The sequence below is a fragment of the Mustela nigripes genome, chromosome 7 (genome assembly GCF_022355385.1).
Source record: "Mustela nigripes isolate SB6536 chromosome 7, MUSNIG.SB6536, whole genome shotgun sequence".
NCBI lineage: Eukaryota > Metazoa > Chordata > Mammalia > Carnivora > Mustelidae > Mustela > Mustela nigripes.
In genome coordinates, this window is record NC_081563.1 from 50,171,567 (window position 1) to 50,199,305 (window position 27,739).

At 55.2% G+C, this 27,739-nt stretch overlaps 1 protein-coding gene across 2 annotated transcripts in view; it reads right to left on the minus strand.

Moving 5' to 3' along the window:
- Nucleotides 1–24,577, minus strand: part of TET3 (tet methylcytosine dioxygenase 3) — a 94,744-nt gene extending 70,167 nt beyond the window's left edge. The window contains exons 1-2 of one of the 2 annotated variants that reach the window (XM_059405815.1): nucleotides 24,275–24,577; nucleotides 9,618–9,674 (exon numbers count right to left, since the gene is read on the minus strand). In XM_059405815.1, coding sequence (XP_059261798.1) covers nucleotides 9,618–9,674; nucleotides 24,275–24,577 — 360 coding nt within the window. Of the gene's footprint in view, nucleotides 1–9,617; nucleotides 9,675–9,987; nucleotides 10,077–24,274 lie in introns of those variants that run through there. The other variant, XM_059405816.1, reaches the window with a different exon arrangement.
- Between the last annotated feature and the right edge of the window lie 3,162 nt (nucleotides 24,578–27,739).

Below are 27,739 nucleotides of genomic sequence, written 5' to 3' on the forward strand. Positions count from 1 at the left end.
ATATTTCACCTTCAAACCACGTTAAACAGATGTGACAAAATGAGGCATCCACTGTTAATAGGGAAAAACTCCTTAATAAAATGGAGCAAGAGGCAAATTCCCTAACATGACATAAAGACCTCAAACAATCAGCAATACCATGCTTTGGGTAAAACACTAGCAACATTCATATTAGAGTGAAGGGGGGGCGGGAATCACTAAGAAGAACAATGGCCTCTGCTCACTAAATATTTGTCAAATGAATTTAACATGGAAGAATAGTCCTAGGAGAGAGGTGGTAGTCTACAGACAAGGGGATTGGCTCTGAAGTCAGCTCCACCTCCTGGAGAAACAGCAGCCCTTGCTCACACTACTGGCCTGAATCTGTTTTTGTTTTTGTTTTTAAAAATTTTATTTATTTATTTGACAGAGAGGATCACAAGAAGGCAGAGAGGCAGGCTGAGAGAGAGGAGGAAGCAGGCTCCCCGCCGGTAAGAGAGCCCGACGCGGGGCTCTATCCCAGGACCCAGGGATCATGAACCCAGGACCCCGGGATCATGACCTGAGCCGAAGGCAGAGGCTTTAACCCACTGAGCCGCCCAGGTGCCCCTGAATCTGTTTTCTTATCCGAAAGGTGGGGCTACTACCACCTGCCCCCAAGTTGTCACAAGAACCATGAAAACTTGGCTCCACACACCACACACATGGGGAGTGATCAGTAAGCAACACTACAGCTAGTAATATGCAGGATAAAGCAGGCTGTAACAAAGCATGACTCCATTTTTATAAACAACAGAAAATGAGGAGTTCACTCTGGAACAACTTGAAGTTAGGGGCATTGACCCCCATGCAGCTGAAAATCTGCATATAGCTTCTGACTCCCCAAAAAGTGAACTGCAGAGAGCCTACTGAGGGCAGGAAGCCCTACCATAACATAAACAGCTGATGACCATATATTTGACGTTTTATGTATGATCTATTGTATTCTTACAAGAACGCTGAGGAAATGTTAAGAAAATCCTAAGGAGGGGCACCTGGGTGGCTCAGTGGGCTAAAGCCTCTGCCTTCGGCTCAGGTCATGATCCCAGGGTCCTGGGATCGAGCCCCGAATCGGGCTCTCTGCTCGGTGGGGAGCCTGTGTCCCTTCCTCTCTCTCTCTGCCTGCTTCTCTGCCTACTTGTGATTTCTGTCAAATAAATAAATAAAATCTTTAAAAAAAATCATAAGGAAAACACATGGACAGTACCATAGTATATTTACTGAAAAAAAAACCCAAAAAGTCCATGTGTCAGTGGACCCACACAGTTCAAATCCACGTTATTCAAGTGCACAGAGTCAAGTCTGGGGAATACTAGTGAACAGTGGTTAATCAGGTTGTGAAATTACGGGCAAATTCCTCCCCTCTATTTTTATTTTCTCATTTTTTCCAACAAACGTGTATTATCTGTAAAATATAAAAAGAGACTGAAAAGCAAAAAAAGAAAAAAAAAAAAAAAAAGAGGGAAAAGTTCTGGATTCAGCCAAGATAGAGGCCTGGGCAAGGCTCCCAGAGAAGGTGGCTGAGGAACGACAGGTGGGGGGGGGGGGGGCTGGCTACTGAGGGGAGGGGCTTGCGGGCCGCTGGGGCTCCCGTCGTGGTGAAACCCACCAGTTTCAGGCACACCCACGCCGCAGGCGCAGAGCGCAGAGGACGAGACGAAGCCCTCCGGGCCCGCAGCCAGCACACAGTGCCGTACCCCGGCGCCTGACCTGACTTTGTGCAAATGACACAGAAAGCCTGGATGATGGGAATGGGGTGAGAGCACTCATTTCTTGAGCCAGGGGCTTGTTATGCAGGTGTGTTTGCTCTGTGAAAACTCACCCAGCTGCACACAGTATGTACCCTTTTGTGTGTATGCTGTACCTCAATAAAGTATTTTTTTTCTTTAATCAGAGAAGAACTCAGTTTCTGTCCTCTGCCACAGGGCTTCCCTCTTAAATTCTGGTTTTGATAAATATGAACTCATGGGCAAGTTTCATGGAACAGAACATTCAATCCAGTATTTTGCCTGATATGTCTTGCTGTCTTCATTTTTCCAGACTCTTTATTGATTACTACTAAAATTATCAATGGACAAGAAAAAAATTCTGGGGCAGTCAGGGAGACACAGGAAAGCCAAACCAGATGAAGGCCAGTGGCTCTCCGCCCCTAAGCACACGTCTGAAACCCCTGAGGAGTCCTGAGAAATGCTGGCACCCAGGCTCTACTCCAGACTAATTACATCAGCTTCTCAGGGCCTGGGGCCCCGGCACTGATATTTTCTTTTTTACAAGCTCCCCAGATGATTCCAGGATGCAGTGGCACGGAGAACCACTGAACTAGCTGAACTGAACTAGCTGAACCGGAGGGACTAGCCCCCAGGCGCTCTCCTGAGCAAGCTTAAGCATGCTCCCTGCTCGTCCAGGCAGAGGCTGTGGGGGTGGGAGCTAGCATTTAGGGCCCAAGTGCCCTGGCACCCTCCCAGGCCCTCCTCCACGTCTCACGACCCCCAGACCTCAGGCAGAGACAGGGGGATACCATGCCCCCGCATAAAGGAGGCATCCTCTGGAAGGCTGGGTTGGGGGGAGCTTCCCAAGAGCTGGACACAGAGCCCTGGGCTCTGGCTTCCAGCCAGGTGTTCAGAATGCTCTGGACCACTTGCCAGTCCAGCCCCAAGACATGTACCACTCCAACCACACAACCCCAGAGCTAAGCCCTAACTACTACCCAGGGTCCAAATGACACCACCGGGAACCCACAGCTGGAAAACAGGAAACCAAGGAAAAATAACAGCGAGAAGAAAGGCCACGGGGCAGAGGTCAGTGTATAGCTCAACCATCACACAGGACCTGGTTCAGGGACAAGGGGCAGGGCCAGTGTAGAAGGGATGTCACACAGACCACCTGCCCAGAGTCTCCAGAACTCATCTCTGGGACCCCCATACCACCCTCATCTTGCAACCACTCTGACTAAATGTGTGAGAGAGGAAGCCACAGGTCTGACCCAAACAGTAGCTGTCATGGCCCAGCAGCCCCACAGCATCTTATAAGCACCTAGATGACTGACAGGAGTTGTCCCTGGCTTATAGCCCACAAAGCAGTCCCCTCAAAGGCCCCCTCTGCTCAGCCCAGAACTTAGGGCTGGGCTCAAAGCACAAGGGGTGAGAGTGGGGATGGACTGAAGCCATGAACAGTGTTCTAGGACGGAGAACACAGCAGGAGAAGAGACAGGGAGGTGTTGCACCAGGAAAAACAGAATGGGCATCTCTGGGGCACAGCCTGCCCCAACCCACAGCAAATCCATTTCTGTGTGCCCTCTGCACAGCTCAGGGTGGAGGGCAACAATGGTCCCCCTTGGGAAGGCAGCCCTCCACCCTGGGTCCAGCAGAGCCTGGGGTCAGACGGTACTCCCTGCACCCAGCGTGAACTTGTTCAAGTCAGTAGAGAAATGACTTGGCCCAGGCGGCTTGGGCCTTGGCCCACTCTCAAGGGAGAAGGTGGTGGAGAGAGAATCTGTCTGGGGATGCAGACAGGATTGTCAGCCCAGACCCCTTCCAGGGTCTGTTTCTGCCTCTGCTGGAGTTACTGGTTTCCCTAGTTCCTTCACTTATGCAGAGGAGCCAGCGGGAATCAGGGATGGAAACTTCCTAAGGTACAGGACGACAGACGGGCAGAAATCGCTCCTTCAGTAAACTCCATCTGTGTAGCAGGGCTGGGAACCAAGGCCCACAGGCTAAGAGAGCAGACTGGGGGGCGGGGGGGGGGGGGGGGGGGGGGGGGGGGACGTGGGTGCGTGCTGCAGAAGGGGCAGAGCAGGAAAACTCAGTCAATAGGGCAGGGAGTTTAGGAGCTCACTGTCAGGGACAAGTTGCAAACCCTTTCAATGTCTTTGTTTCCCTTGCAAAGCCCAAGAGGTTAGGATTACATGTGAAAAATGCTTGGAGGCGGGGTTGAGAAATCCAATTACTTAAGCACCAAGGGCACAAGAGTTCCAGGCCACAGAAGTAACCAGGATTTGCTCAGACCCTAATCTTACTGTCCTTGGGATGTCTGCCTCTTAAGGAATATTTCTGTGGCAGAACAATGTCATCTGTGCCTTAGTCCCTACCCCACTCTCCTCTAGGATAAGGGAGCTGGGGTAGTAGAAAATGGCTATTTTTCTTTTTTTTGCCTAGTCTTTAGCATCCTAAATGAAAACACCAAAGATCCTCAGCAGAAAAAAACAACAAGCTTTGCAGAGTGTGTAGAGGGGAAAGTGGGATAAAGGAGGAAGAAAATGTCCAAACTTTAGCAATCAAAAATATTAGGACGTCTGTCCTTACAGAAACCAGCGCAGAGTTTGTGATCAGCCCCAAGACGAAAAGAGCTATACCTCTAAAGGAACGAGAGCCGCCAAAGCGGAAAAGCTTGAAAGTCAAGGTGCCCTGAATGACGCCATGGGGCTTTAGTGTCCTACAGGGTCCAGGTCCACTCCGGCATCTATACGAGACCTGGCCTCTCCGTAACTGTTCCCGTCTTCTAAAGCACACAGTAAACACACACACACACACACACACACACACACACACACACACACACTCCTGCCCCTTCAGGTTCTCCTCCTCTCCGTCAGAATCTGAGACTCGCAGAAAAGTAAGGGCAAACAGGAGGCATCCTTATCGACAGAAGCCGAGAGGCGGGTAAATCTTTGGAGGTACTGGGAAAGAATCTCTGTGATAGCAAGATCTCTACTCTTCCACGTGTCCTCCAGAAGGACAGTACAGAAGAGAGAAGAGGTCCTGTCCAGAAAAGGGCGGGGGAGAGGGGGTCAAAACAGAGAACCCTCTGCTCTCCCAGGAGCAAAGTTCAAAAGTAATGCAGTCCAAGACCTGGCCCGCAAGCTGTGGCTCACCAGTCCCCCACGACTTGTAAAACCATCGCAGCTATGTGCACCTGCCGTGACAAGCCAGAGCGTGCTCGCGGACACACCTCACCCAGAGGAGCTCCCGGACCGGTCTGGATGGTGCTGAACTCCCAAGGGGAGCCATGTCCACCACAATGCGCAAACTCCTTGGCACAAACAAAGCTGGGCTATGTTTCCATCTGCAACATCTTGGTAATGAAGAAAAAAACTGTCACTTTGCCACCTTTAGTTGGAGAAAAACTAACTTTGGGTAACCCCTTCATTTCACAAAGATGACTGAAGTCCAGTAACAGGAAGCGTCCCCACGCCTACCACATAGGAGAAGAGCGGGGAACAGAGAGGAGAACAGACAATTGCCCTTCCCAGCTTCCTCCTTTCAGCTGGTGGTCTCCATGGGAACCCCCCTGGCAGGAAGGGCTGCAGGACCCACACACTCCCACTGAGTGGAAGGCAATTCGGGATTCAAGGTGGAATGCCCACAGTATTTCTGTCCCGCTTTACCTGAATCTCAGACACAGCACATCTATGACCAGTGCTTTCCTTTCGAAACTAAGCTGTCTTCCCACCTCTTTCATTTCATTCCTGACCCCATTACCCTAATCTGCAAGCACCAGCTTCCAGAAACACTGACTTACTCAAAACAAGGCTGGCATATGGATTCTTCCTGCAAAGTCCCTGGAGGTCCACTGAGCCAGTGATGAAAGCAAACATAAAGAGCTAGGAGCTAGGCACAGCTGGGGGCCAAGGGTTTGGTGGGGGGGGGGGGGGGGCACGTGCAAGTTCACAGCCCTAAACCGAAAGATCAAACGCTTTCACTGCATAAAAAACAAAACTTGCCAGTGCTGGTTTTCTCACTCTGAGTTAGGATTTTTGGTAATATTGTCAATGTCTCTTGGGTCCAGTGGTACTGTGAAGAGCAAATAAGGACTTATTTTTCAGGATCTGCTACTGTACCTGGAACACGGTAAATGCTCATAAATGTTGAAAGATAAAGGGGAGGGGGCGGAAAGGGAGATAAAATGAGTAGGATCCCAGTCCCAGATAGCACAATACTCAACAGATTTTCACCGTCTGAGACATTCCTGTCCCCTATTTCCTAAACTAACCCCTAAGGAAGCCACCTCCTTCTCAGAAGCTGCACACATGCTGGGAACAAGGGGGAGTCCTCAGCTGACTGCCAGATGCACGAGTGTGAGAGGAAATGAGGCCAAAAGCCCAAGAGGTCAGGGTGGGAAAGAGAGCTGGGAGACTTGGAAGCTGAGCCAAAACAAAGCCTCTCCCCATGCTCCCTGCCCCCACTCCCAAGGAGCCAAACCCCCTGCTACAGCCTCAAGGGTATGGGAAGGGACTTGGCAGGACCACAAAGCCCATTTCTAGCATCTGGAGGGAGCCCAGAGCCCAGAACCCCCTCAGCAAACCCAGCAAGTGGGACACCGGAGCCCTCACCACGATCCCTGTGGGCAGCTCCTGGGGCCCCTCACTGTGGCAGGCAGGAAGGCTCTCCCTGCCGCTAACGCATCTATCCTGCAGTGTCCTCTCAATGGTTCAAATGTGGCTGGGGTCTCTAAGGAGGTGGGGCTGAGCTCTGGGACTCTAAATGCAATCCTTATCAGGCATGGGGGCATTCCCAAAGGCAACTCTGTGTTTGGTTCCCTTCCTGCTCTAGCCTGACCCGCTCACCTGAGCCCTTATCTCCCCAAGTTCACTGCTGCCTGAAAACTCACCTCAGAGAAAAAGTTTCTGCCAGACCCCACAAAGGGGCTGGAGAGTAGGAAGAGCAGGCAAGAAAGAACTAGGAGTCACCCACGGTGTGTGGACCACAGATCCTTGACAAAGGGGGCATTTCTGCAGTGGTCCAGAGGAGAGACAGGAGGCAGAGATCCCGGGCACGGTCCCAAAATAGTTTCCAGACATCCTCAGCCAGTCAAGGATTCCCATGGGGCTGAGCGTGGGAGCAGCGTGGGAGCCCGAAAGCAGGGGTGGCCTGGAGCTCTCGGCACTGGGCACTCACTCCTGTCCAGGCTGCCAAGAAGGAGGCGGTGGCAACAGTGTGTGCTATGGCATGTTCCTCGGGATATCATGGGTAGACACATAACACACCAGCCAGTACAACGACAAACTAACTGCGTTTGGCAAGCTCAGCTCTGTGCCCCTGCTAGGCATTACGCAAACCCTACCTCATGGATATGCCTGAAACTCTGGCTAGACTCTGCACACGGCAGCGAGCCGATCCCTCCTGCTTGCTGCACATCACTCACCCATGAGCTTTATCCATCTTGCACCCATCCTGTGGGAACACACACTATGACAAGTGATGCCCCCTTGTCCCGTGTCCCAGTCTTGGCCTGATCTCAGAATGAGCTCACGCACCAAACACATCTTCCTACATCAAGACCTGCTGAGGGAAGAGGATCTGGTCACACTGCCTGATCGGGTATGTGGGACACAGCACCTGACTGGCCACCTAAAGGAACTCCATGTGAGGGAAAGGTAGCACCAGGAACGGGGGTGGGGGGTGGGGGGGGTTGTATCCTGGTGCTTGTTGGCAATGCCCAAGCCGGGCCAAGAGGAGGCTAAGATTCTCAGACAGACAACTCAACAATAAAAACAAGCACAGACACAGTCTCAGAACTTCAAAAACACAGCCAGCTCGGGCTCTACGCGGAGAAGGGGGAAGGAGGAAGATGTGTTTGGAAGGCTTCCTCTGCTTTTTCAAGGAGCCTCTGCCACATGCCCACACTACCAAAGGTTGAGGTATGAAGCTGAGAGCTTCCAGAAGCACTGCGGGGCCAGCAGAATGCAGACAGGGAGAAATGGAGAACATACTTGGAAAGAACAGAAGAGAAACCATGGCTAGGCAGGAGGGGGGTGCATTGGGGAGTAAACAAACCTGCCAGCAGTCCTTCCTCCAGCACAGAGGGAAGCTCTGGCTGACAAGGCCGGAGACACAGAGGAGGGAGGGAGCTGCCTCCTCCCTGAGCCCATCTGTCCTCATCTCCTTGTCCTGCTTTCCCCAGGGTGGGGGGCAGAACAGGTGCACCACATGATCTCAGCGCCCACAGCCCTCAACAGCACGCACAGTGATTACAGCTCCCCCAGTCAGCAGTGGGAGGCCAGGGAAGGAAGTGGAGGTGGAACCGGGGGTTCTGCTCTGGAGAAGTGAACGAGTGAGCTCACAGATCTCTCCTCTGCACCCACAGCACGGCCAATATCAACCACCCCCTGCTTGCCTTGGGGGCCACCCACCACTCCCAGCCCCACGGAGGCATGCCCAACTCCCCACAGGAGCTAAGCCCACCCCCCCACCCATTCTTCTTCTTCCCCCAGAATACGGCTTCAGGAGCAAAATCCATGCCCTCCCCCCCAATCACTTCCTTGCCTCAAGTTCCTTGGGAGGAGGCCAGGGAACCACCCTGGCTCCCAATCCACCCAGCAGCCGCCTCGCCCTGGAGCCCCCATCCCACGTGGGGAAGCAGAGCCCCTCCCTAGCGGCGTCCCCACCCAGGCAGTGAGGCGGCAGGGTGCCACTTCCAGCACCTCCACAGAGCTTCCCACAGCTTTCCCAGGAAGCGGGAGGAGGATTTCCAGGGACCAAAGTCTAAGAGCGTCTGGGGACTCAAGCAGCTTGCCCACCTGCTACCCAAGCAACCTGATTCCCACAGGCTCCGTGGGCCAAAGAGGAAAGAAGGGCTGAGGCAGGCGCAGGGGCGGGCTCCCTCCCCGCATTCTGCCCCTGCCCGACAGTCCTCACACTCCTTCCCCAGCCCCTCTGTCCAGCAACTTGAGAGGCAGGCACACGAAGCTGCCTCCTGCTCTGTTTTCTCCACCCGGGGCCAGCAGAGGATACTGCTGAGTAATCCCAAACACTCGGTGGGTCCCCAGCCCTGAAAAGAGGGGCAAAGCTCAAGGAAACCTACCGATCCCGGTCCTTGCCGACGCGAGAGGAACATCTGTATTCCCCAGCAATGGCCGATACCCCGACAGATTCTGCCCTGCCCTGCCCCAAATACCCCAGTCTCAGCTCTCAGACGATCACAGTGCCCCCTTCTCTGCTGCCCACGCACCTGGTAACATTCCCTTCCCAGTCCCCCAGACACCCAGCCGCACAGAGTAACAACAGCCGCCCGCCGGATTCCCAGTCATGATGTTGCATCAGCCCCCACCCTACCCAAAATATCCTCACCCCCACCACCTCCTCTCCTCTCCAGCCATCTCCATGGTGACAGCAGCATGACTAATGACACCCTATCAGCTTCAGACTCAGGAGCACAACCCCCCCTCCCCCCTTACACTTCCCCCCCACCCCGGCGCCCCGGGATTTCTGCAGGTTGGACGCAAACCAACAGCACCAGGGACATTCTCTAGAGATTTCCAGAGGCAAGAGTGGGGAGTGGGTTGCATGTCTTAAACACACACACACACACATACACACACAGACACACAACACACACACAGTTCAACAAACCCAATCCCAACTGAACCCAAACCATCCAGCTGAGAAAGCAAAAAGAATCCAAACAAAACCCACACAGGCCTGAGAATTCATTGGTCGCCCACACCCCCGCCACCCCTCCCCCTCGGCTGCTGCTACACACACAGTGGGAGATTAAGGGATCACCAGAGGAGACCCTTTATTTTTATCCAATCCAGTCAAACACTTCACCCCCACCACACACGCGCACACACACACACACACATGCGCGCGCGCACAAGGTACCTTGACAGCAGCCCCTTGTCCCCACGGCCCGGCTCCTTCACCAGCCTTTATTTCCACCTGCAAAAGAAGCCAGAGAGACTGATGAGCCCGGCAGACACCAGGAAAGCAGCGAAGTCCTTCTGCTGCACACCCCCAGCACCGCTGCAGAGCAAGGACGAGAATGGGAGGGAGGGGGCCTCGGAAAGAACGGAGAGCAGGGACCATCTTCCTGCCTCCAGCTGCCGCCCAGACTCTTGGTGGATGGGCTCCTTCGCCTTCCTGTGTTTTTGTTTTCATTTCTCCTTTTTCCACCCTCCCGAGATCCAGGAGGGCACTGCCCCTCCTCCCGCGTCCTGTCTGGCCTCGTCTCTCCCCGCCCTGCCCGCTCTACCTCGGCCGGCCTCCTCTGGTGCAGCGGCCGGCGGGCCTCCCATTATCCCCGCCGGAGCACACGGAGGGAGGCACTGCAGAGGAGGCGGCGGCCAGCTGCCGGCTTGGCTCCCCTCCCCGCCGCCGGCGAGGCTGGTGTGGAGGGGGCGGCGCGCTCGCCAGCCAATCCCCGTGGCCCGCCGGGCGGGGGCAGGGCCGCCGGGGGCTGGACCTGCCCAGCCGGGAGGCGGGGGCGCAGCCAAGGGTGCCGCGGAGCTGCGCTGGCTGCTGCCCAGGTCGGCCGCCGCCGCTCCCCGGCAGGCGGGGGATCCCGGGGCATCTCGCTTCCTCCCAAGCAGGGGACCCTGAAGGTAATACCCAGGACGTCCTCTGCATCTCCGGGGTCAGAGAGGACAGACCGCGTCCAGCGGAGCTGGGTGGACTGGTGGGATTCCCCGCCCCCCACCCCCTCGCAGCAGCACTCTAACCCGAGGACACCAGCATAATACCTCATCCTAGCAGCAGCCAGGACAGTGCCGGTGCCGGGTGCTGGGATAAGAGCAGGAGGGGTGACAGCCCCCCTCATCTTCCAAAAAAAAAAAGAAACAGAAAAAAGTCTTGGCAGTGTGAACCTTTACCGCATTTTTGCAGATGAGGAAACAAGGCAAGACAAGCAAAGGAACTTACCCAAGGTGACAACAGCTAGAACAGGGCAGAGCTGGGACTCCGAGCCAGACCCATCTGGCTCTAAAGCGAGACTCTGAACCATTACACAGTCCTGCTCCTCCCTCCCTCTAGCGCCCACCTCAGAAAAGAGACTGCTTGAAGCCCACACTGCCTGTGGCTCAAAGCCTCACCAAGTCAGCCCTGCCCTCCCCATACACACAAACACCCACACCTTACCCTGGATCACTCATCCCTCATGCCTGAACATACCCCACCCCAGCCAGACAGCCTCCAGCGCCACCACGACAAGGATGTTTCTTTCCTCTTCTCTCAGAAAGGCCACAGAGGGTGGCCCTCCAGGTCCTAGACCTCAGGGGTTCCCAGCCCTGGGAAAAGGCTGAGGAGAGGAGGTGATCAGGACCCCAAGAGGTCTGGGCTTCACTTCCTAGACTCTGAGTTTTCGAACACTGTAACACCCAGGAGACTAAAAGAACAGCAGGAGGAGAAAGAACAGGATGGGGATTTCATTTCATTTCATTTCCTGGGCATCCCGGGCACATCCTGCTGTACCCTAACCCTCCCTGGAGCTGAACACCCCAAAATCTCTACCTCTGCGGGAAAGGGCCAGCCACAGAATCTGGCACTCACGTGTCTGGTCCAGTTCCCAGCTCCATCACTATCCAGCCACAGCACCGCGTGTGACTTTACCTCTCAGTCTCACTTGGCTCCTCTGTAGAATGGAACTACAAATACCAGCGAAGCCCTGCGCAGTCCGGAGGATTCTACAGAGAAAGGTAGCATGGTGCCCACCGCATGACTGAGCAGAGCGAGCCACCAGCACTCTGAATTTCGGGGGGAGCTCACCGTGGGCCACTTCTCATCTCACAGATGAAGACACCGAGCCCCAGGGGAGAGGCAGCTGGTAGAACTGGTTAGGACTCTTGGGAGCCTCTGTTTCAGAGGAGCTCTGCTACCTGCCCGATTGCTGCCCCCTCCGGGGTGTCCTGCGCTGATACTCTGAATGGGACAAGCCGTCTCGGGCTCTGGTGAGGAGATTCCAAGAAGCACCAGGGCCCACACCTGCCTCACCCCTGGGGACAAAGGGCAGCCCAGCTGGCTCCTCTCCAGTGTAGGTAACAAGGCGAGGCAAGGAGCAATGTCCCAAACCATGGCTCAAGATAGGAAATGGCTTCTGCACCCCCAAAGCTCTTACTTTGACCTGGCCAAGAGAAGTGCCCTCTTTATCCTGGTCCCCACCACCCCTGGCCCCCCACCCCCGCCCCACACACCTTCTGCTGCCCCATCAGAGTGACTAACACTGCCTGGACAGTGACAATTAATAGCTGTTGTGGCTGCCACAGGTTCTCGAGTCCCTGCTCTGTCCCAGGCCCCGAGCCAGTGACGCCATAGGAGCATCCGATTGGGCATCTGACTTACTCCACACACAGCCTCTAATGGGGAAGTGGACTGAGAGATGGTAAGTTACTTGCCTGGCAACACACAGCTGGTGAGAAGGGAGCTAGAATTCCAATCTAGGCCTTTCTCGTTCCAGTTCTCTAACTGCCCCCTTCTCTGCCAACCCCAGGGAAATGCAAAAAGGGACAGGGTCATTTGAACCTAACCACTTCCCTTCCAGCTATGGGTCTGAGAATAGTAAAGTTTTTCATGCCTCAGAGACTTCATGAAGCTGCTCCTTGACTTGGTTCCTCTCCCCTTTCCCCTCCCCTGCCTAGTGCTGGGCTTCCTCTGCCTGTTCCCTCCCTGGGCGGCCTTCCCAGCTCTTCTAGCCCCCGCGAGCATCCCCCACTCCTCTGGGGCCTCACAGCACAGCTCACAGCCTCTCCTAGAGCACCACTCACAACCAAGCACAGTTATTTATTTACACGGCGTCTTCCCCACGTGGGCGGGGGCCCGGTCTTCCCCACTTTACTAGGCTCTGCACAGAGCTGGAATGTGCTAAGTTTCTAGGCAGGGAGGGTGGAGAGGCAGGGGGTTGGGCACTGAAATGTGGAGTCCACTCTCCTGGTTGACCTTCTCTTTGAGGTCCCCAAGGATCAGAGGGACACCTGCTCTCCTGGGAGGGCAGACCTGCTCAGACTGAGCTAGAGCTGAGCCTCAGCCTCATTCAGCCCGCACCAGTCTTCCTCCCCAGCCTGCAGGAGCCACCCTGACTGTCTGACCCACCACTCTGGTGCCAGCTCAGTCCTACCCCACCCACCGGTCCTGGCTCCCAGTGCCAGCTCAGTCCTACCCCACCCACCAGTCCTGGCTCCCCACCCCCAGCAGCCTGAAGATACCCAAGAAGAGCCTGTGGTAGTCTACCTGCCTCCACCTCTGTCCCACACGGGCCCTCTGCCCTTTCCTGAAGCACCTGGAGTCAGGGGCCCACGCTCCTAGCAGAGACACTCTTCACACCCCACGGCCAACCCTCTCCTATTTCTACTGGCCCCTCTTTCTGCATTTTGGACTTCTCAGTGACTGACCCAGATGTCCTTGGGCCCCCTGGGGGCTGCCATGACCGCAGTCCCACTATACTCCCAACAAGAGGAATAGGGCCACAGCCATCCCCACTGAGGAGAGGCAGATGGATTTGCTCACTCTCAGAACACACAAATGACCCCAACACTGAGAACCGCAGTGACATGGGTACCCCCAGGCCAGAAACCACACAGTTACACCAAGACTAGGGGATGGGGACACATGCAGACACAGATTCAGGAGCACATGCAGGAACATCAACCAAACGTCAACCCCATGCAGGGCCCCATACTTGGAGCATGGTATAGCAATTTTATTTAATCCTCAAAATCAACCAGTGAAACAGGAATTATTCACACCCATTCTACCGATAGAGAAATCCACTGACAGGGAGACTAAGCACCTTGCCTAAGGTCACACAACTAGAAAATGACTGAGCAGGGCTCTTGTCATCCCCTCACTTGCACTGATACAGTGGGGGCTGCTCTGGGTAGTTCTAGGATTTTCCTATCAACCTACCCCTTTTAGTGCTGGCAGAGAATAGACAAAGTTCTCTTCTCTGGCATAGCTGTGTCCTGAATGAGGTCACTCCCCACAGGCTTTACTTTAAAGCTCAGTTCAAGACCTACTTCCTCCAGGAAGCCTTCTAGGGTTACCCCAGTCCTCTGCCAGCCGACAGCACTTGTAATGTTTCTCATTTGACACTTGGTACTACTATTTGTCAGTCTGGGGGTCCTGCTTCCCCCCCACCGGAATGGCTGGAGTCATGCCTTTCCAAAGCCCCTGAGGGGTTTTGCCCAACATACCACACCCGGAAGGCACCTGAAATCAACTGTGGGGGAAGTTGTACCCTCCTTTCCTTCCCTCTCTACCACACAAAAGATCCTGCCAAAGAAACCCAATACCCCCTCCACCTTCAGAGCCTATGTTTGAAGTCCCCGGTGTCCATGCATCAATTTCCACCCAAGTAATTGCAGCCCATCACACACATCATCCCCTATATTTGAAACTCTTTGCGGTTGTCATGGGAACTGCCTTTGCCTTCATTCACTGATCAGGGCTCACAATTAGCTTTGGCAGCGGAAGTCTGTGTCAACAGCAATCACAAGGAGGAGGAGGAGGAGGAGGAGGAGGAGAAAAGGTGCTTCTCCTGGAGACTAGAGACGCAGCAGAGACAGACTGAACCCAAGTACCCAGCAGCGTCCGAGGGAACACAGTCGGAGCCAGCCAAAACCTCCACCCGCCCACCTGCCTGCAGACTTCCCTACTCACAAACAGAACACACCTGGGCCCCCCAGGCTAGCAGACAGAGGCTATAGCTCTGCCCAGACCCCGCACGCCTCCTCGAAGCTTGGGAGAAAGTCTTAGAGTCTATTTCCCCACCCCAAATTCAACAGCTTTGGGCCACCAAATGTTCCAGGATCCAAGCAAACAACAAGAGACCTTAAGAGGTGGTAGAGAGGTGGGACAGGAATGCTGAGTAGTTTAGAAACCCAGGGACACCTGGGTGGCTCAGTGTCTTAAGCCGCTGCCTTTGGCTCAGGTCATGTCTCAGGGTCCTGGGATCGAGTCCCACATCGGGCTCCTTGCTCGGCAGGGAGCCTGCTTCTCCCTCTGCCTCTGCCTGCCATTCTGTATGCCTGTGCTCTCTCCCTCTCTCTCTCTCTGACAAATAAAATCTTTAAAAAAAAAAAAAAAAGAAACCCAGGGACAGCGCCCACCCACGAAAGACTTCCAAGAGGAATTCACACAAAGCATCTTACCTACCACCTGGAGGACCTAGGAATACCCTCAGGGGTCCCTTGCAGTCAGTCCAGTCCTTCCACACCAGTCGTGAGCATTCAAGAAGCATCTCCACACACCTCAGACTCAGGCAAGATGCCCCCTTCCTCCTGGAAGCCCTCTCACCCTACACCTATGGCTACACTGAGACTCTCGGAACATATCTCCTCCCTTCCCCATGGGCCCAAAGGTGAGTAAGGCTGGTCTCTGCCCTCCAGGCGTCCCTCCTCCCTCACAGCCCTGGCAGCCTGTCCTGTAATTATTTGTTTCCACGCTTGTCTCCCTCCCCAGACTGTGAGCTCATTAAGGACAGAGCAAGCGCTGCCTCCTCCTTCCCGCAGCTGAGGCTCCAGCGCCTGGACAGTCCCAGGCGAGACTTGCGCTGAATGAGGCTGGGAAGGCAACTCGCGGTCTGCGAGTCAAAGCAGATGCCTTCCGGCTTGGGAAACTGAAGCCAGTGCCGGAGGGAGTGACGGCCCTCCCCCAGCACAGGGGACACTGCCAGTCCCGCAGCCAGTCCCACTGCCCATCCCGGGACCCGAGGAACATTCCGGGGAGGTACCGCTCCTCCTTGTCCCAGCACCAGGGCTTCTGACGCCCCACACCATACTGGGGCATGAACGCATACCCTTAAAGAGCAGAGCAATCCCTGAAGGGAGGAAAAGAGGAGACCCGAATGAGCCAGTCCGTGTTCTTCCAGCCTAAATGGCTCTGGAGCAGAACAGACTCGATCTAGCCCAGTGTCTGGGTATTTGTTATTGACCCAACATCCCCACACTCCTTCCTGAGGCTTCCTCCAGCTCTGTGGAGGAGGGGTGGGGGGCTGAGGGGGCACATGCCCTCTGGTAAACGCCCCCAAAGGACTTCACTCAATGCAGCTCCCCTTCCGTTTGGAAGGTCCGGAACTGCTGCACTCCCAGCAGCGTCTCTGTTTGCAGCCTCCCCAGCTAGGGGGAGAGGGGTGGTCACTGGACTTGGCACTTACACGGGTCAGAGCCGGCAGTGGAGGAAGAACTTGTACAACCTGATGCAAGCCAGCAAGCCCCAGGCCCAAGGTCACCTGCAGGCCAGCCAGTCACCCCAAAAGTCAGGTGCCAGCTTTCTCTTCTCCCTCAAAAACTAATTAAAAACTTGGGCAATGGGATTTCTTAGGCAAATGATGGGAGATGAGGCCCCATGGGGTGTGTCCATGGCGAGCACGGCAGCAGCCTCTGCCCTGCACGGGCCACACTCAGGTAGAGACCCACCGCAGCCCTCAACACCACCACCACCCTCCCCGGGCTGCTGGCCAGGCTGAAAGAGCACTCAAGGGAGATGATGGGGTGCCCTTCCTTTCCAACACCTCTCTTCTTGAGCGTCCTACCTTCGATCCACAAAGGAGCTGTGAAGAAGTGATGGGGAGGGGGAGGGGGAATTAGTGACAACTCCTGAGACCCCTGATGTGGTCTTTCAACCAGTCGGAGGTCCAAGGCAAAAAGGAGACAACAGGGCTAGATGTAAACACAGGCACAGCTCCGGGTGGTCAAGACTGGGGGTGGGAAAGGCCACTTCCCCCTTGGGAGCTTCAGAGACAGCCTTTGGGTGGGGAGCCACGCCTCATTCCTATTGTTCTTTCCCCCGTAAAACACAGCCCATGCCTTCTAGAAGAAGTGATGATGAGCTTCAGGGTGTGTTTGTTTTAGCCTAGGAAAGCACCAGCCCCTTCCAAACCCCTCCCCGCTTACCTTGGAGGTGGGGTGGGGACAGGGATCCCAATCCAGTATATTCTTCTGAGAGCCGCCAGCAAAAACAACTTTGTCCCCAACCCAGTTACAGGTTTCAGTGAGGGTCCAGAGATCACACAGGGAAACTCTGTATTCGACAGAACTTTTCAGAGTAATGGAAACATTCGCTATCTGTGCTATCCTGGGCACATGGCCACATGTGCATACTGAGCAACTGAGGGGTCGCTAGTACAGCTGAGTTACTGAATTTGGTTTTATTCCATTTTAAGTAATTTAAATATAAATGGCCACACAGGGCTAATGGCTACCATACTAGACAGCTCAGAAAGAGTGCATTTCTTAAATCTGGGGAGTCCATGAGTATTACTGAGAATCTGCTGAAAACCACGGGCCTGCTCCCCAGTACCTTCACACATTATTTGGCAGACATTTTCAGAAAGTTTGCAGACTTTATTCCAACACAGGTCTGAGATTAGGTCTAGGTTTAAGACTGTCTATAACTTGACCAAAAACTTTTACTAAGAGCAATGTTTCTTCTGCAAAGTAATTGTCTAAGTAATATGAAAACAGACCTGATATTATACTTCACAGTCTCAACAGGAGACACCAAGCATGGAAGCCCCCACCTGACAGAGGATGTCCTCATGACATCCCTCCCATTCAGCACCCAGCCTCTCCCCAGACATGTGCAGGCACAGGAGAGGCACTCCCTCTCAGGGCTGGCTCTTCATTTTTGGAACAGCTGTAAATGTTAGACATTTATTTTTCTCTTCTTTTTTTTAAAGTAAGCTTTATATCCAAAGTGGGGCTTGAACTCATGACCCTGAGATCAAGAGTCACATGTTCACTGACTAAGCCAGCCAGGCACCCCTAGACAATTCTTTTTTCTAACACAGGTTCAATCTCCCTGCTTATAATTTCCATCCACTACTAAAAGTTCTGCACACTCCTCTACACATAGAAATTCCCTCTTTCACATAAGACTCACCTTGGCATTCTTCACTGCCAAGCTGAACAGCCCTATTTCCTTCAGTTATCCTACATGTGACCATTCTGACAGATCTCAAGAGAGGCTGTCAACAATGCTTTTGGAGTTTCAGCTCTTCCTACTTGCTAGGAAACCAGGGTTCCTTACCTGTGTATTAGTTTTTCTTTTAGTTTCAGTTTCTTTTAGTTTTTCAAGTACAAGATTCTGGATTCACTGATTAGATTCCATCAGCTCTGGCTGGGGCCCATTGCTCCAGACTACCCCCACTTAACCCCTTGTTCTATCATTCAACTTAATACCTGCACCACAGCCCTCACCACTCCACCCCACGCCCAGAGCTGACACTCCTACTCCCCACCAACATCTCACACCAATACCAACAGGCATCTTAGGAAGATGGTACACATGTCTTCTCCTCCATAAGTCTCCAAACCCTCCCATAAGATCCAAGGTTCTATAAACACACCCCTCTTTCACAACCACCACCATCTACTACTCTCATGGGCTCCAAGATCCTGTCAGGCTGCTTACCAGCAGACATCTTCCGAGAGCCCTCTCCTGACTATTCTCAAAACACACACACACTAGTTCCACAAGTTCTTAAGGGGTTTTATTGATAACTCACTAGACTAGAAGGTAATAGGTTCCAGAAGAACAAGAATAAACCTAAAGTAAATCTCAAGAGGTTCCTTATCTCCCTGATCTGCAGGGCAAAGAAATGGGTTGGGTTGGGGCTACCTGGGTGGCTCACTTGGTTAAGCATCCGACTCTTGGTTTCCATTCAGGTCGTGATCTCAAGGTTGTGAGATCGAGCCCCATGTCTGTGGAGCCCCACACTCAGCTCCAAGTCTGCTTAAGTTTCTCTCTCCTTCTCCTGCCCCTTCCCACACCCTGTGTATGTGCACCCACATGCACACTCTCTGAAATAAATAAATCTTAAAAAGAAAGAAAGAGAGAGGAAAGAAAAGAAAAACAAGTGGGTCATCTTCCTTACTCTTCTTGGCAACTAGAGTTGTCTACCTGTTCATCCAGACTTACTTAGGGCCCCTTCTCCAAGCTCCACCCCCTTTTCCCAATCACACAAGTACTGAAGATCGGCTCCTCACACCGCATGCACATACAAATCACCTGGGAATCTGGTTAAAGCACAGATTCTGATTCAGTACGTCCTAGGTGGGGCCCAAGATTCTGCAGCTCTAACAAGCTCCCAGGTAACGCCAGTGCTGCTGGTCCACTGACAGGCACAGAGGACACCTGGTCACGAGGCATTCAGATTCTCTGAGACGCAGGGCAAGCAAGCAACCGGCGCTAGAAGAGCCCAAGCGGGCGCCCATTGCCTCGGTCTCTCATCTGCATCAGCGAATTTCCACCCTAACGACACATTAGATGCACCCGGGGAGCCCCAGCCTGACTAGGTTCACCACAGACCAATTAAATCAGAATCCCTGAGAGTGGAGCCCAGGGGATGGCAAAGTGGAATCCCTGGGCCACACGGTTGATAAAGAGACTGAACGAGGTGGCTATGAAGTGGCCTCTCTTCAGGATGACTTTAAATAAAAAGCTGGCCTTCTGATCTGTCCAAGAAGCTGCAGGAGATGCCATCATTTATTTGCAGAAAACCAGATCTATTAATTTGGCTGGGCAGCTTTATAAAGAGCCATAGGGACCAACCCCACTCCCCAGAGCTCACCACCTGCCTTTCTAGTCTCACAAACCACCTTTTGAACAATCTGCTCTGGAGTGGGCCAAAACAGAAGTCAAGCTTATGTGTTCATAATTTCCCAAATCTCTGCAAAATTGGGACCTTTTGCCTGTCTCCAGTCTTTCAGCCCTCTTTCAGCCACCGTGACTGCATAAAGATTGTCACTCTGCAAGCGCAGGTGACTGTTCCGTAGGGAGCCAATGGCTCACACTCAGGCTGAAGCAGCGGACAGGCTCTCCCTCCCCAAGCACACAAGCACACCGTGCAGTCTTCCCCAAGCTCACTCCTCCCCACACAGCAGGGCCCCAGTAGGTGTTCTCTGTCCCCAGCTATGCAGCCGAAGTTGTAAGCCTACTCTTCCTTCTCGTTCTTGCGGGAGGAGTACACACAAGACGTTTATTGTCTTGGGTATTTTCCACCAGCCTCAGCACATTCTGGCCACTGGACTTCCTGTCACTCCTCTTAAGGGGTCAGACCACTCCTGAATCTGCCCTCAGCGACACGCACCCCCTTTCCACATATGGAGCGTGGCCTTCCACCATCCACGCTCACTCAACAGCAGCCCGCACAGCCACCCAGATGGCTCAGTTCTCCCTCAGTCCCACCACCATCCTCCTTGGGGCACCATTCAGGGGCTGTATTGTCAGCATTTCCTTTTGAGGGGGGGCAATCCTATCCCTCCTGCTAAGTTCCCTTTTAGAGCCTGTGGCCATGGGGTTAAAAACTGTTTGCATTTGTAAAAAAAAATTCTAAACTCTGTGGCCAATGCCTGTCCTTGCCCAGCCTTCACTCCGGCTTCACAGACGCTAAGCTGGGGTTCCTTTCTCAATAATGGATCTGATCACCTCTGTTTTACAGGTCAATTCTCCCCTTGCTGGTGGGAACTGGTGCCAGCCCGAGAACACCCCTCCTCCCAGCCTCTGTCTTCAGAAACACAGAGTGACAGGCAAGGCAAGAATTCACAGGTATTCTGATGCTGTGGAGGGGTCCCCAACGCTGAGGTATCTTGTCTCAAAACTGGCAGAGAGAGCCACTGAAGCCACGTGGCTGAGAGCCATACAGTGTTTTCACACTATATATATATAATCTTCCCATTTCTCTTCGTTTTCACCCACAATGTTCTCAGTCGAGCTTCCCACCTCATACACATGTTTTTCTAAGGAGGGTTTGGATTTTTTTTTCCATTAATAGTTATTCTCCGACCCTTCCTATCAGGTGTTTAGTGCCTTCACCCATGAGCAACTTCTCAGTCAGGCCCAAGACCACAGCAGGTCCCGGCCCCCGGGTGTCCAGCCTCCTCCGCCAGCACAGAGGCTGGCAAACTCCTCCCTCCTTCAGCCCGGCTCCAGAGTTCTTCTGTGAGCAAGCTACAAGATGTCTAGAGATAAACACTTAATTTGTATTATATCTCTACAATTACCACTCAGAGACTAACTAATACAGAATTGCTTATGCATAAAGACACCACACTGTCTCCGTTTCTTTCACCCATGGCCACCCCTCAGAGTTTGAGTTCCCTCCCAACCATCTTCTCTAGATATTCTAGGAATGTTTTGTCCCCGTCTATTGATTACCTACTATGTGCCAGACATTATGCATATATTAATCTCCATTAATCCTCACAACAACCCCGCAGAGAAGGGTCACGCCATCCGACAACTAAAAAACCGATGCTCAAGGGGCGCCTGGGTGGCTCAGTCAGTTAAGTGTCAGCTCTTAAGCTCAACTCAGGTCTTGAACTCCGAGTCATGAGTTCAAGCCCTACGTTGGGCTCCATGCCCAGCATGAAGCCTACTTTTAAAAAAAAGAGAAAGAGAGAAAGAGAGACACCAGTGCTCAAGACAGTAAGCAGTATAGTGCTTACTTTGGGGTCCGAGACCTACTTTGTCTCCACACCCACCAAACCCTACTTTTCTAATTAGGCATCTTCGTTGTGCTACAAGTCACCACTCAGGTAAAAAGAATGTGAAGACTATCAGCCTCAGACATCAGCCTAGGACCTAAATCCTTCCTGCCATTAGGAAGAAAGACCTCAGTCCAGGAATGAACCACGTCAAGGCAGACGACCTCACGTTCAGTCCCAGAGAGCAGTCACCTGGCTCTGGTGGGAGGGCCCATCCCTGGGAGCGATCTCTAGTCTTAAAATAATGAACTTCTTTTCTGAGAGAAGGGGCTCCACAGGACCTCCCCCTACACACACACACACACTACAAAAAAGAGTGAGGAGAAGAGAAGAAAGACGGGAAGCCCAAGATAACATCCCCCCTTTACAGAATGATACAAGGAAGCTGTTAGTAGACAGCTCAAAGGAGGCAGGGGGAGGTGGAGACGGGATGGAAGAAAAAGGGGCCTAGAAGAAGAAATGCCAGGGAGCAGGGAGGCAAGGAGATGGACTGGTTCTCAAGAGACTCCTGGATGCTGTGTCTTGCCCCACCTGAAGAATCAGAGCCAAACTCTAAAGGTCCATTCCTGAGCCAAAACCAAAAAAAACCCCCAGATGTCAGTAATATGTCTTCCCCTTTCCCAACCTCCCCAATCCCAGGACGCATTCCCTCTGCTACAAGCTTGCTCAGGTCTAATGCTTAAGGTCCCAGCAGTCCCCCTGGGGCTGGTAAATGCGGGGCTGGTTCCTTGGCTCAGTCATGCAAGCAGAGCCTCTCGGGGTATTTCTCAGTTCCTTGACTATGCCAGAGATACGCTCATTAAATGCAGCATGGTCTGGACAGTGGTCTCACGCTTTCAGCTTTCACAGACCCATTAAAAAAAAAGTTGTAGATCTAAAGCTACTAGTTACCATCTTGTATTTTACCAAGTAAAGACTTTTTTAAAAAAATAGACCCATTTTCCATCAGCACTCTCATTTTATAAAAGAAAACACATTTTGAACGTCAAATTGAAAGGTTCTATGCTTAAAACAAGTCTAAAAAAGCTCACTCCAATTGTCCACTTTCCATTACTTCTCTAGAAACTGGGAGAGCTTTGTGGTGGGCCAGCACTGGTTACATGCCCGTATGCGGACCTTCTGTCCTGGGACACCTGGGACACCAGTCCCAGATGCTGGGGGCCTACAGGGGCAGCCGGCCATGGAGAGGTCCACAGAGATACAGATCTCTCAGCAGAGCGGTCTCTAAGCCTCAGCGAAGCCAGATCCCTGTATTTGAACCATGATCACCGGGCTGCCCAGGCCAGCAGCTTAGGCACAAGGATGACAAAGACCCTGGCCTCATTCCCCGCCCCCTTCACTCGGCTATGCCGCACTGGTGCTGCCCTAAGAAAAGCTCAGACATGGTTCGACAGTGCCACTGGTTCCAGGACCATCCAACTTGGAAAGATCAGCCCCCCTGCTCCTCGGGTTTGATCACAGGAGAAGTAGAGTGAAACATAAGTGGAGGGAGGGTGAACGCTTGAAGGAAGCAACCAAGGGAACCAAGCTTTCAAAGTAGACTGAGCAGGTCTTCCTTACACCAGAACAGCAGATCTCTTGCCAAGCAGTGAAGCCTACCCCTGCTCTTCTCCCCACTTTCAGAAAGGGACCCACAGGGCCCCACACCATCAGGATGCCAACTCCCCAAGGCACCAGCAACATACAGGGGGTGGACGTGGTCTCCCAGGCTGGAGTGGGGAGCTGCCTGCTTTAACCAGAGACCGGGGAAGTCAAGCACAGAGCCTGTGGTCCTGGGTCGTGACAGGCAGCTTCCACAGGGAGTGGACAGAAGGTTAAAAGAGCAAAAAACATCCCAGCGACACCCACTTCCCTGCCCCCGACACTTGGAGCTTCCTATCCAGCCACGGGACCACAGCCCCATCAAGCTCACGGCACAGCTGGGCGCTCAGCGGTCAGGGAAATCCCGAGCACCAGCCGCCAGCCCGTAGAAGCCACAGGTGCCCTAGCCCTCAGAAGCGCGGCTGCTCCCAGCCCAGCTGGAAAGGGCTTCAAAGGCCATCAAGCGCAACCCCTCCATTTCCCCAGGGAGAAGACAGGCCCTCGGACAAATCAGTGGCTGAGCGGAGGAGCCCCGCAGACAGCGCAGGCCGCCGGCTCTGTCCAGCGCCAGTTCCGCTGCCTAGAGCGACCTCAGCCGCTCCGCCGCTCCTCCCGTGCTGCTCAACTTTGCTCATCACTACTCCTGCCAACTCTCCGCTATCGAGGCTGCCACCAACCTCGTGCTGGCAGCCCGCCACCCAACTAGAAGGGAAAGATGGCTAGTGCAGGGTCACTACCTCTCCACTTTCCCCTTTCATCTCGTCCCCGCTCCTCCTTTCCTCCATCCCCCTATTCCAGATAAAGGGAGTACTCTTTCCTGGGCTTGACAGGGTCTCAAAAGTACATCATTTATTCATTCACTCATTCATTCCATTAGTCTCCGAGTGCCGACTACATGTCAAGGAACAGGGCCGGGTCCTGAGAACACAAGAGATAAAGAAAAGTCTTTGACCTCCAGAAGTACTTCAGTCCAGCAGGGGAACCCAAATCATGGGTTGTCATTAAATTTCCAGTTCCAGCTGGCGCTCTTGCTGTCTTTCTGAGAAGAATGATGGGCCCATCCCATTCCATCAGGGCAGCATAAAACCACCCTATCACCCCAAATCTTTCTTTCCAAATCCCTCAGTCTCTACCCCTTACCTGACACCAACACTCCCCATGTCACTCAAGCATTGGTGTGACCCTGAAGTACACCTGAGGCTTCAAGCAGGACAAAAAAACTTCTAGAAATAAGGCTGGATGTGTCCTGCATCAAATGCAAACATCAGAGATGAGAGTGCTGGCCGGAGCCCCCACTCCCTGGTTCCTCTAGCTTTCAAACCATCAGCCCGGCAAAGAAGCACAAGCCCGCTCGGGCCCACGGCCCCATCCAGAGTTAGACGGAAAGGATGAGAACGGAAGCACGGGCTGAACGGTGTCCGACAAGCCCCTGGGAGAACAGCGGTCAGTGGTAAGGGCAGGGCGGCCGAGCAAGGGCCCACTTACCTCCTTGAGAAGCCCCACCTTCTTCTTCAGCACCTCACACTTGCGCAGTTTGCAGATCTGGTGCGTGCGGCGGTTGGTGCAGCTGGTGCAGGCCCCGCAGTTCTCCAGCCGCCGGCAGGGCTCACAGGTACCACACCGTTTTCGTTTCTTTCGCCCATCTCCACCCCCTCGGAGCTGGGGCTCGCTCCCAGCCATGGGGAGCCCAGGCCCCTGGAAACCCCCTACCATCACCTGGCCCTGAGGGAAGTCATAAAGGCCTGGCAGTTCCGGCTGGACTGCCAGGGGCACCTGAAATTGGCTCATAGTGCTGCCAGGGGCAGGGGCATAGGTGCCAGAGAAGGGCCGCGGTCCAGCGTCCTGCCTGCCCGCCAAGGCCCTCCACCAGGTCTTTCTCTCCTAAGACAGTCAAGAGTGCACAAGGGTGAAGGCAAGTAACTCCAGTATCCAGAATGGGCGCCTCTTCACCTCCTCTGCAGCACTCTGGCCGGGCTCAGCCGGGGGCCACTCTCCCATCTGCTGGAGCCCGGGATCTGGGGCAGGACACCACCAGCGGTCCCCAGAGAAGGGATCATCTTGGCTGGGCGGGCTCTTCACCCTCACCCACCCTGGACCCAGGCATGAGGTGAGCAGGTGGGTGTGTGGTGGGGGCTGGGCAGGTTGAGGAGGTTCTCCTGGTATTTGTCCTGGGGGGGGGGGGGGGCAGGATGATGGAGAAGAAGACAGCGTTGCCTAAAAAAGAGACAGAAAGGGGAAGCGCATCACTGGAGGCTCAGGGACAACTTTCACATGTTACCTCTTCCTGCTTCTGGAAGAAGAGAAAATGGGGGAAGAGAAAGGGCTTGCTCACATGAAGTCCTGCCCAGAACCTCTGGCAGGGCGCACCGGCACCCGCTCCCTGCATGCGGGAGGAGGCCTTGCGCCCGATGGGGGTGCTGAGGGAACCTGCCCGACGAATGTAAGGGGGTAATCAAGGTGAGATTTCTAAGAAAGTTGTCCTCTCCCCCCACCCCCGGGCTTCGGAGAGTTTCACCAAAATTCCCACACACACACCCTTCACTGGAGGTCGCTGGGCCCTCCCCGAGGGAGCAGGGCTTTCAAAATAAAGTTTGCTGAAAGCTTCACTCGGCGGGGCTGCCCGAGCGCCCCCGGCACGGAAGCGGCCTGGATGGGGGCGCGCCCGGGGTAGCCCGCGCCGGCCGCCCCGCCGCGCCCCCCTCCCCCGCCGGTCGGCCAGACCCGGGAGGGAGGCCCGCTCCGCCGAGGGGGCGCGGGGAGGGGGGCGCGCTCCAGCTCGGGCCGGGCCGCGCGCGCGCCGCCGCTCGGGCTCCTTTGTTCTGGGGCCTCGGCCGCTCGGCTCCGGCGGCTCCGCAGCCCCCGCCCCGCCCCGCCGCCCCCGCCCGGCTCCGCTACACTGTGACCCGTAGCACCGCCGCCCCGTCCCCCGCAACAAAGTAGCGGGCCCCCCCCCCCAGGCAGGCCCCCGGGCCGTCCCCTCCCCCCTCCCCGGGCCGGGCCCCCCACGCCTCCCCGCCGCCCCTCCCCCACCCCGGAGCCGGAAAGGCACCGACTGCACCGACCTGCCCGCCGCCTCCGGGGCGGAGCGCACAAAGGGGCAAAGTTTCCCGGCCCGCGCTGCCGCCGCCACCACCGTCGCGGCCGCCGCCGCCGCCTGGGGCGCCCGCCTCACGGAGCGCCTGGCCGGGCCGAGCTCGGCGCGCGGAGCCCCCCGCCCGGGCCGAGGAGGGGACGGCGCAGGAGGAAGGAAGAGGCAGCGGCGGCCGCGGCGGCAGCAGCAGCAGCAATGAAGGCGTCCGCGGGACTCCCCGCCCCCCGCGCGCCGCGGCACGTGCTCGCCCGGGGACTCCCCCGCCCGGGAGGGCGCGCACGTGCGCCCCGGCCGAGCCCCGCCGGCCCCGCCGGCCCCGCCGCCCCCTCCGCCGGGCCCGGGGCTGCGCGATGGCGGGAGGGGGGGGGAGTTCCCTCGGAGGGGGGAGGGGACCGAGCGGGGAGCCCGCGGCCGCAGGGCCCGGCTCCGCCGCCGCGCCTTTGCACCTGCAGCACCTCCCCACCCCCGCGTCGGCCCTCCCAGGACCCGGCTGCCACCTTGGGGCTGGCGGCCCCCGCCCTCCGGCGCTTCTGCAGCCCGGGCAGGCGAGGCGGGCCGCGCGGGGTGGGGCACGCGGACCTCCCAGCCTAGGCCCTCGGCCGAGCCGGCCCCGGTGTCCCCACTTCCTGCCGCTCCCTATGGGCCCGAGCGGTCCGGGACGGCCCCGGAGCCCCGGGAGCCCTGAGCTCCGGGCCTGACTGACCCCCCTCTCCCGGCTGCCGCTCGCTCATTCCGAGGCAGGACAATGGGGGACATCGCGCGTTTGCGTACCGAGTCAGCCTGGCCGGCAAGGAGGGGGTACCCGGGGGCAGAGGCTGCGGGCCGGCCGCGGGGCACCCTCGCAGGGGTCACGGCCGAGCGCCGTACTCAGGCGGACCCCAGGGCCCCGCCATCGCGAGCCTCCCCCGCGCCGCACTCGGCTCTTTCGCGTCGAAAACAAAGACTAACCCGATACCCCCGCCCTGCCTCCCAGAGGAGGGGGAACGGGCGCGTCGCGGAGGGTAACGGGGGAGGACAGCGTTCAGGAGGGGCTCGGAGAGCCTCCGCGGGGGCCGTGGCACAACCAAGCCCCATTAGCCGGTGCACACACTTTGAAAAGTCACCCTGGGCTGTTTTCCAGGCAGAGGACACGGAGCACGGCACAAGAATATTTCCAAGTTGCCAAACTGCCCGTTCTCTCTGCTGCTTTTTTTCCCTCACCTGTTGTGCAGGCCAAGTTGAAATTCCAGGTTAAATTAATTCTGCTCCACCCATCTGGCCTGACTGCTAGGCGAGTGCCCGTAGCTGCCTTCCACCTACCTGGGTTGCTGGGGAGAAGGGTGGGTCTCTAACACACACACACACACACACACACACACACACACACACACGCTCGCGCGCGGGCAAGTCCTGGCAGAAACAACCACGGGGCGGACTGGCCTGACCAGTTTGGGCGGTGCTCAGGGAGCCAGGTACCTGGCAGGCATCCCCGCCCGGCTGAAGCTAACAACTCAGCCAGAACTGGAAAAAGAGCATTCGGCCGGCTATTTAGAAGAAACAAAAAAAGTAACTGATCTCAAGTAGCGCTGTCCAGAAAGCCCTAGGCGGTAGGAGAAGCCGGGGTTCTGCCTGGAACTTCCCTCCTCGCAGGCCTTTTTTTGACAGCCTGCTGCTGCGGCCAGGGTTGTCAGCTGTGGGTGGGTAGGAACATGGCTGCGGTACTTACTTCCTACCCGGGTGCTTGAGAGGACTAAAGAGTTTCTGTTCAGGGAAGTAAGTCTAGAGCTGAGAAGAGATACTTTGAGAGTATAATTTTCAATCAAACATGAGAACAGGCTGTGGACTTGAAATTGTTGTCACTGTAATAAATATTTAATGTT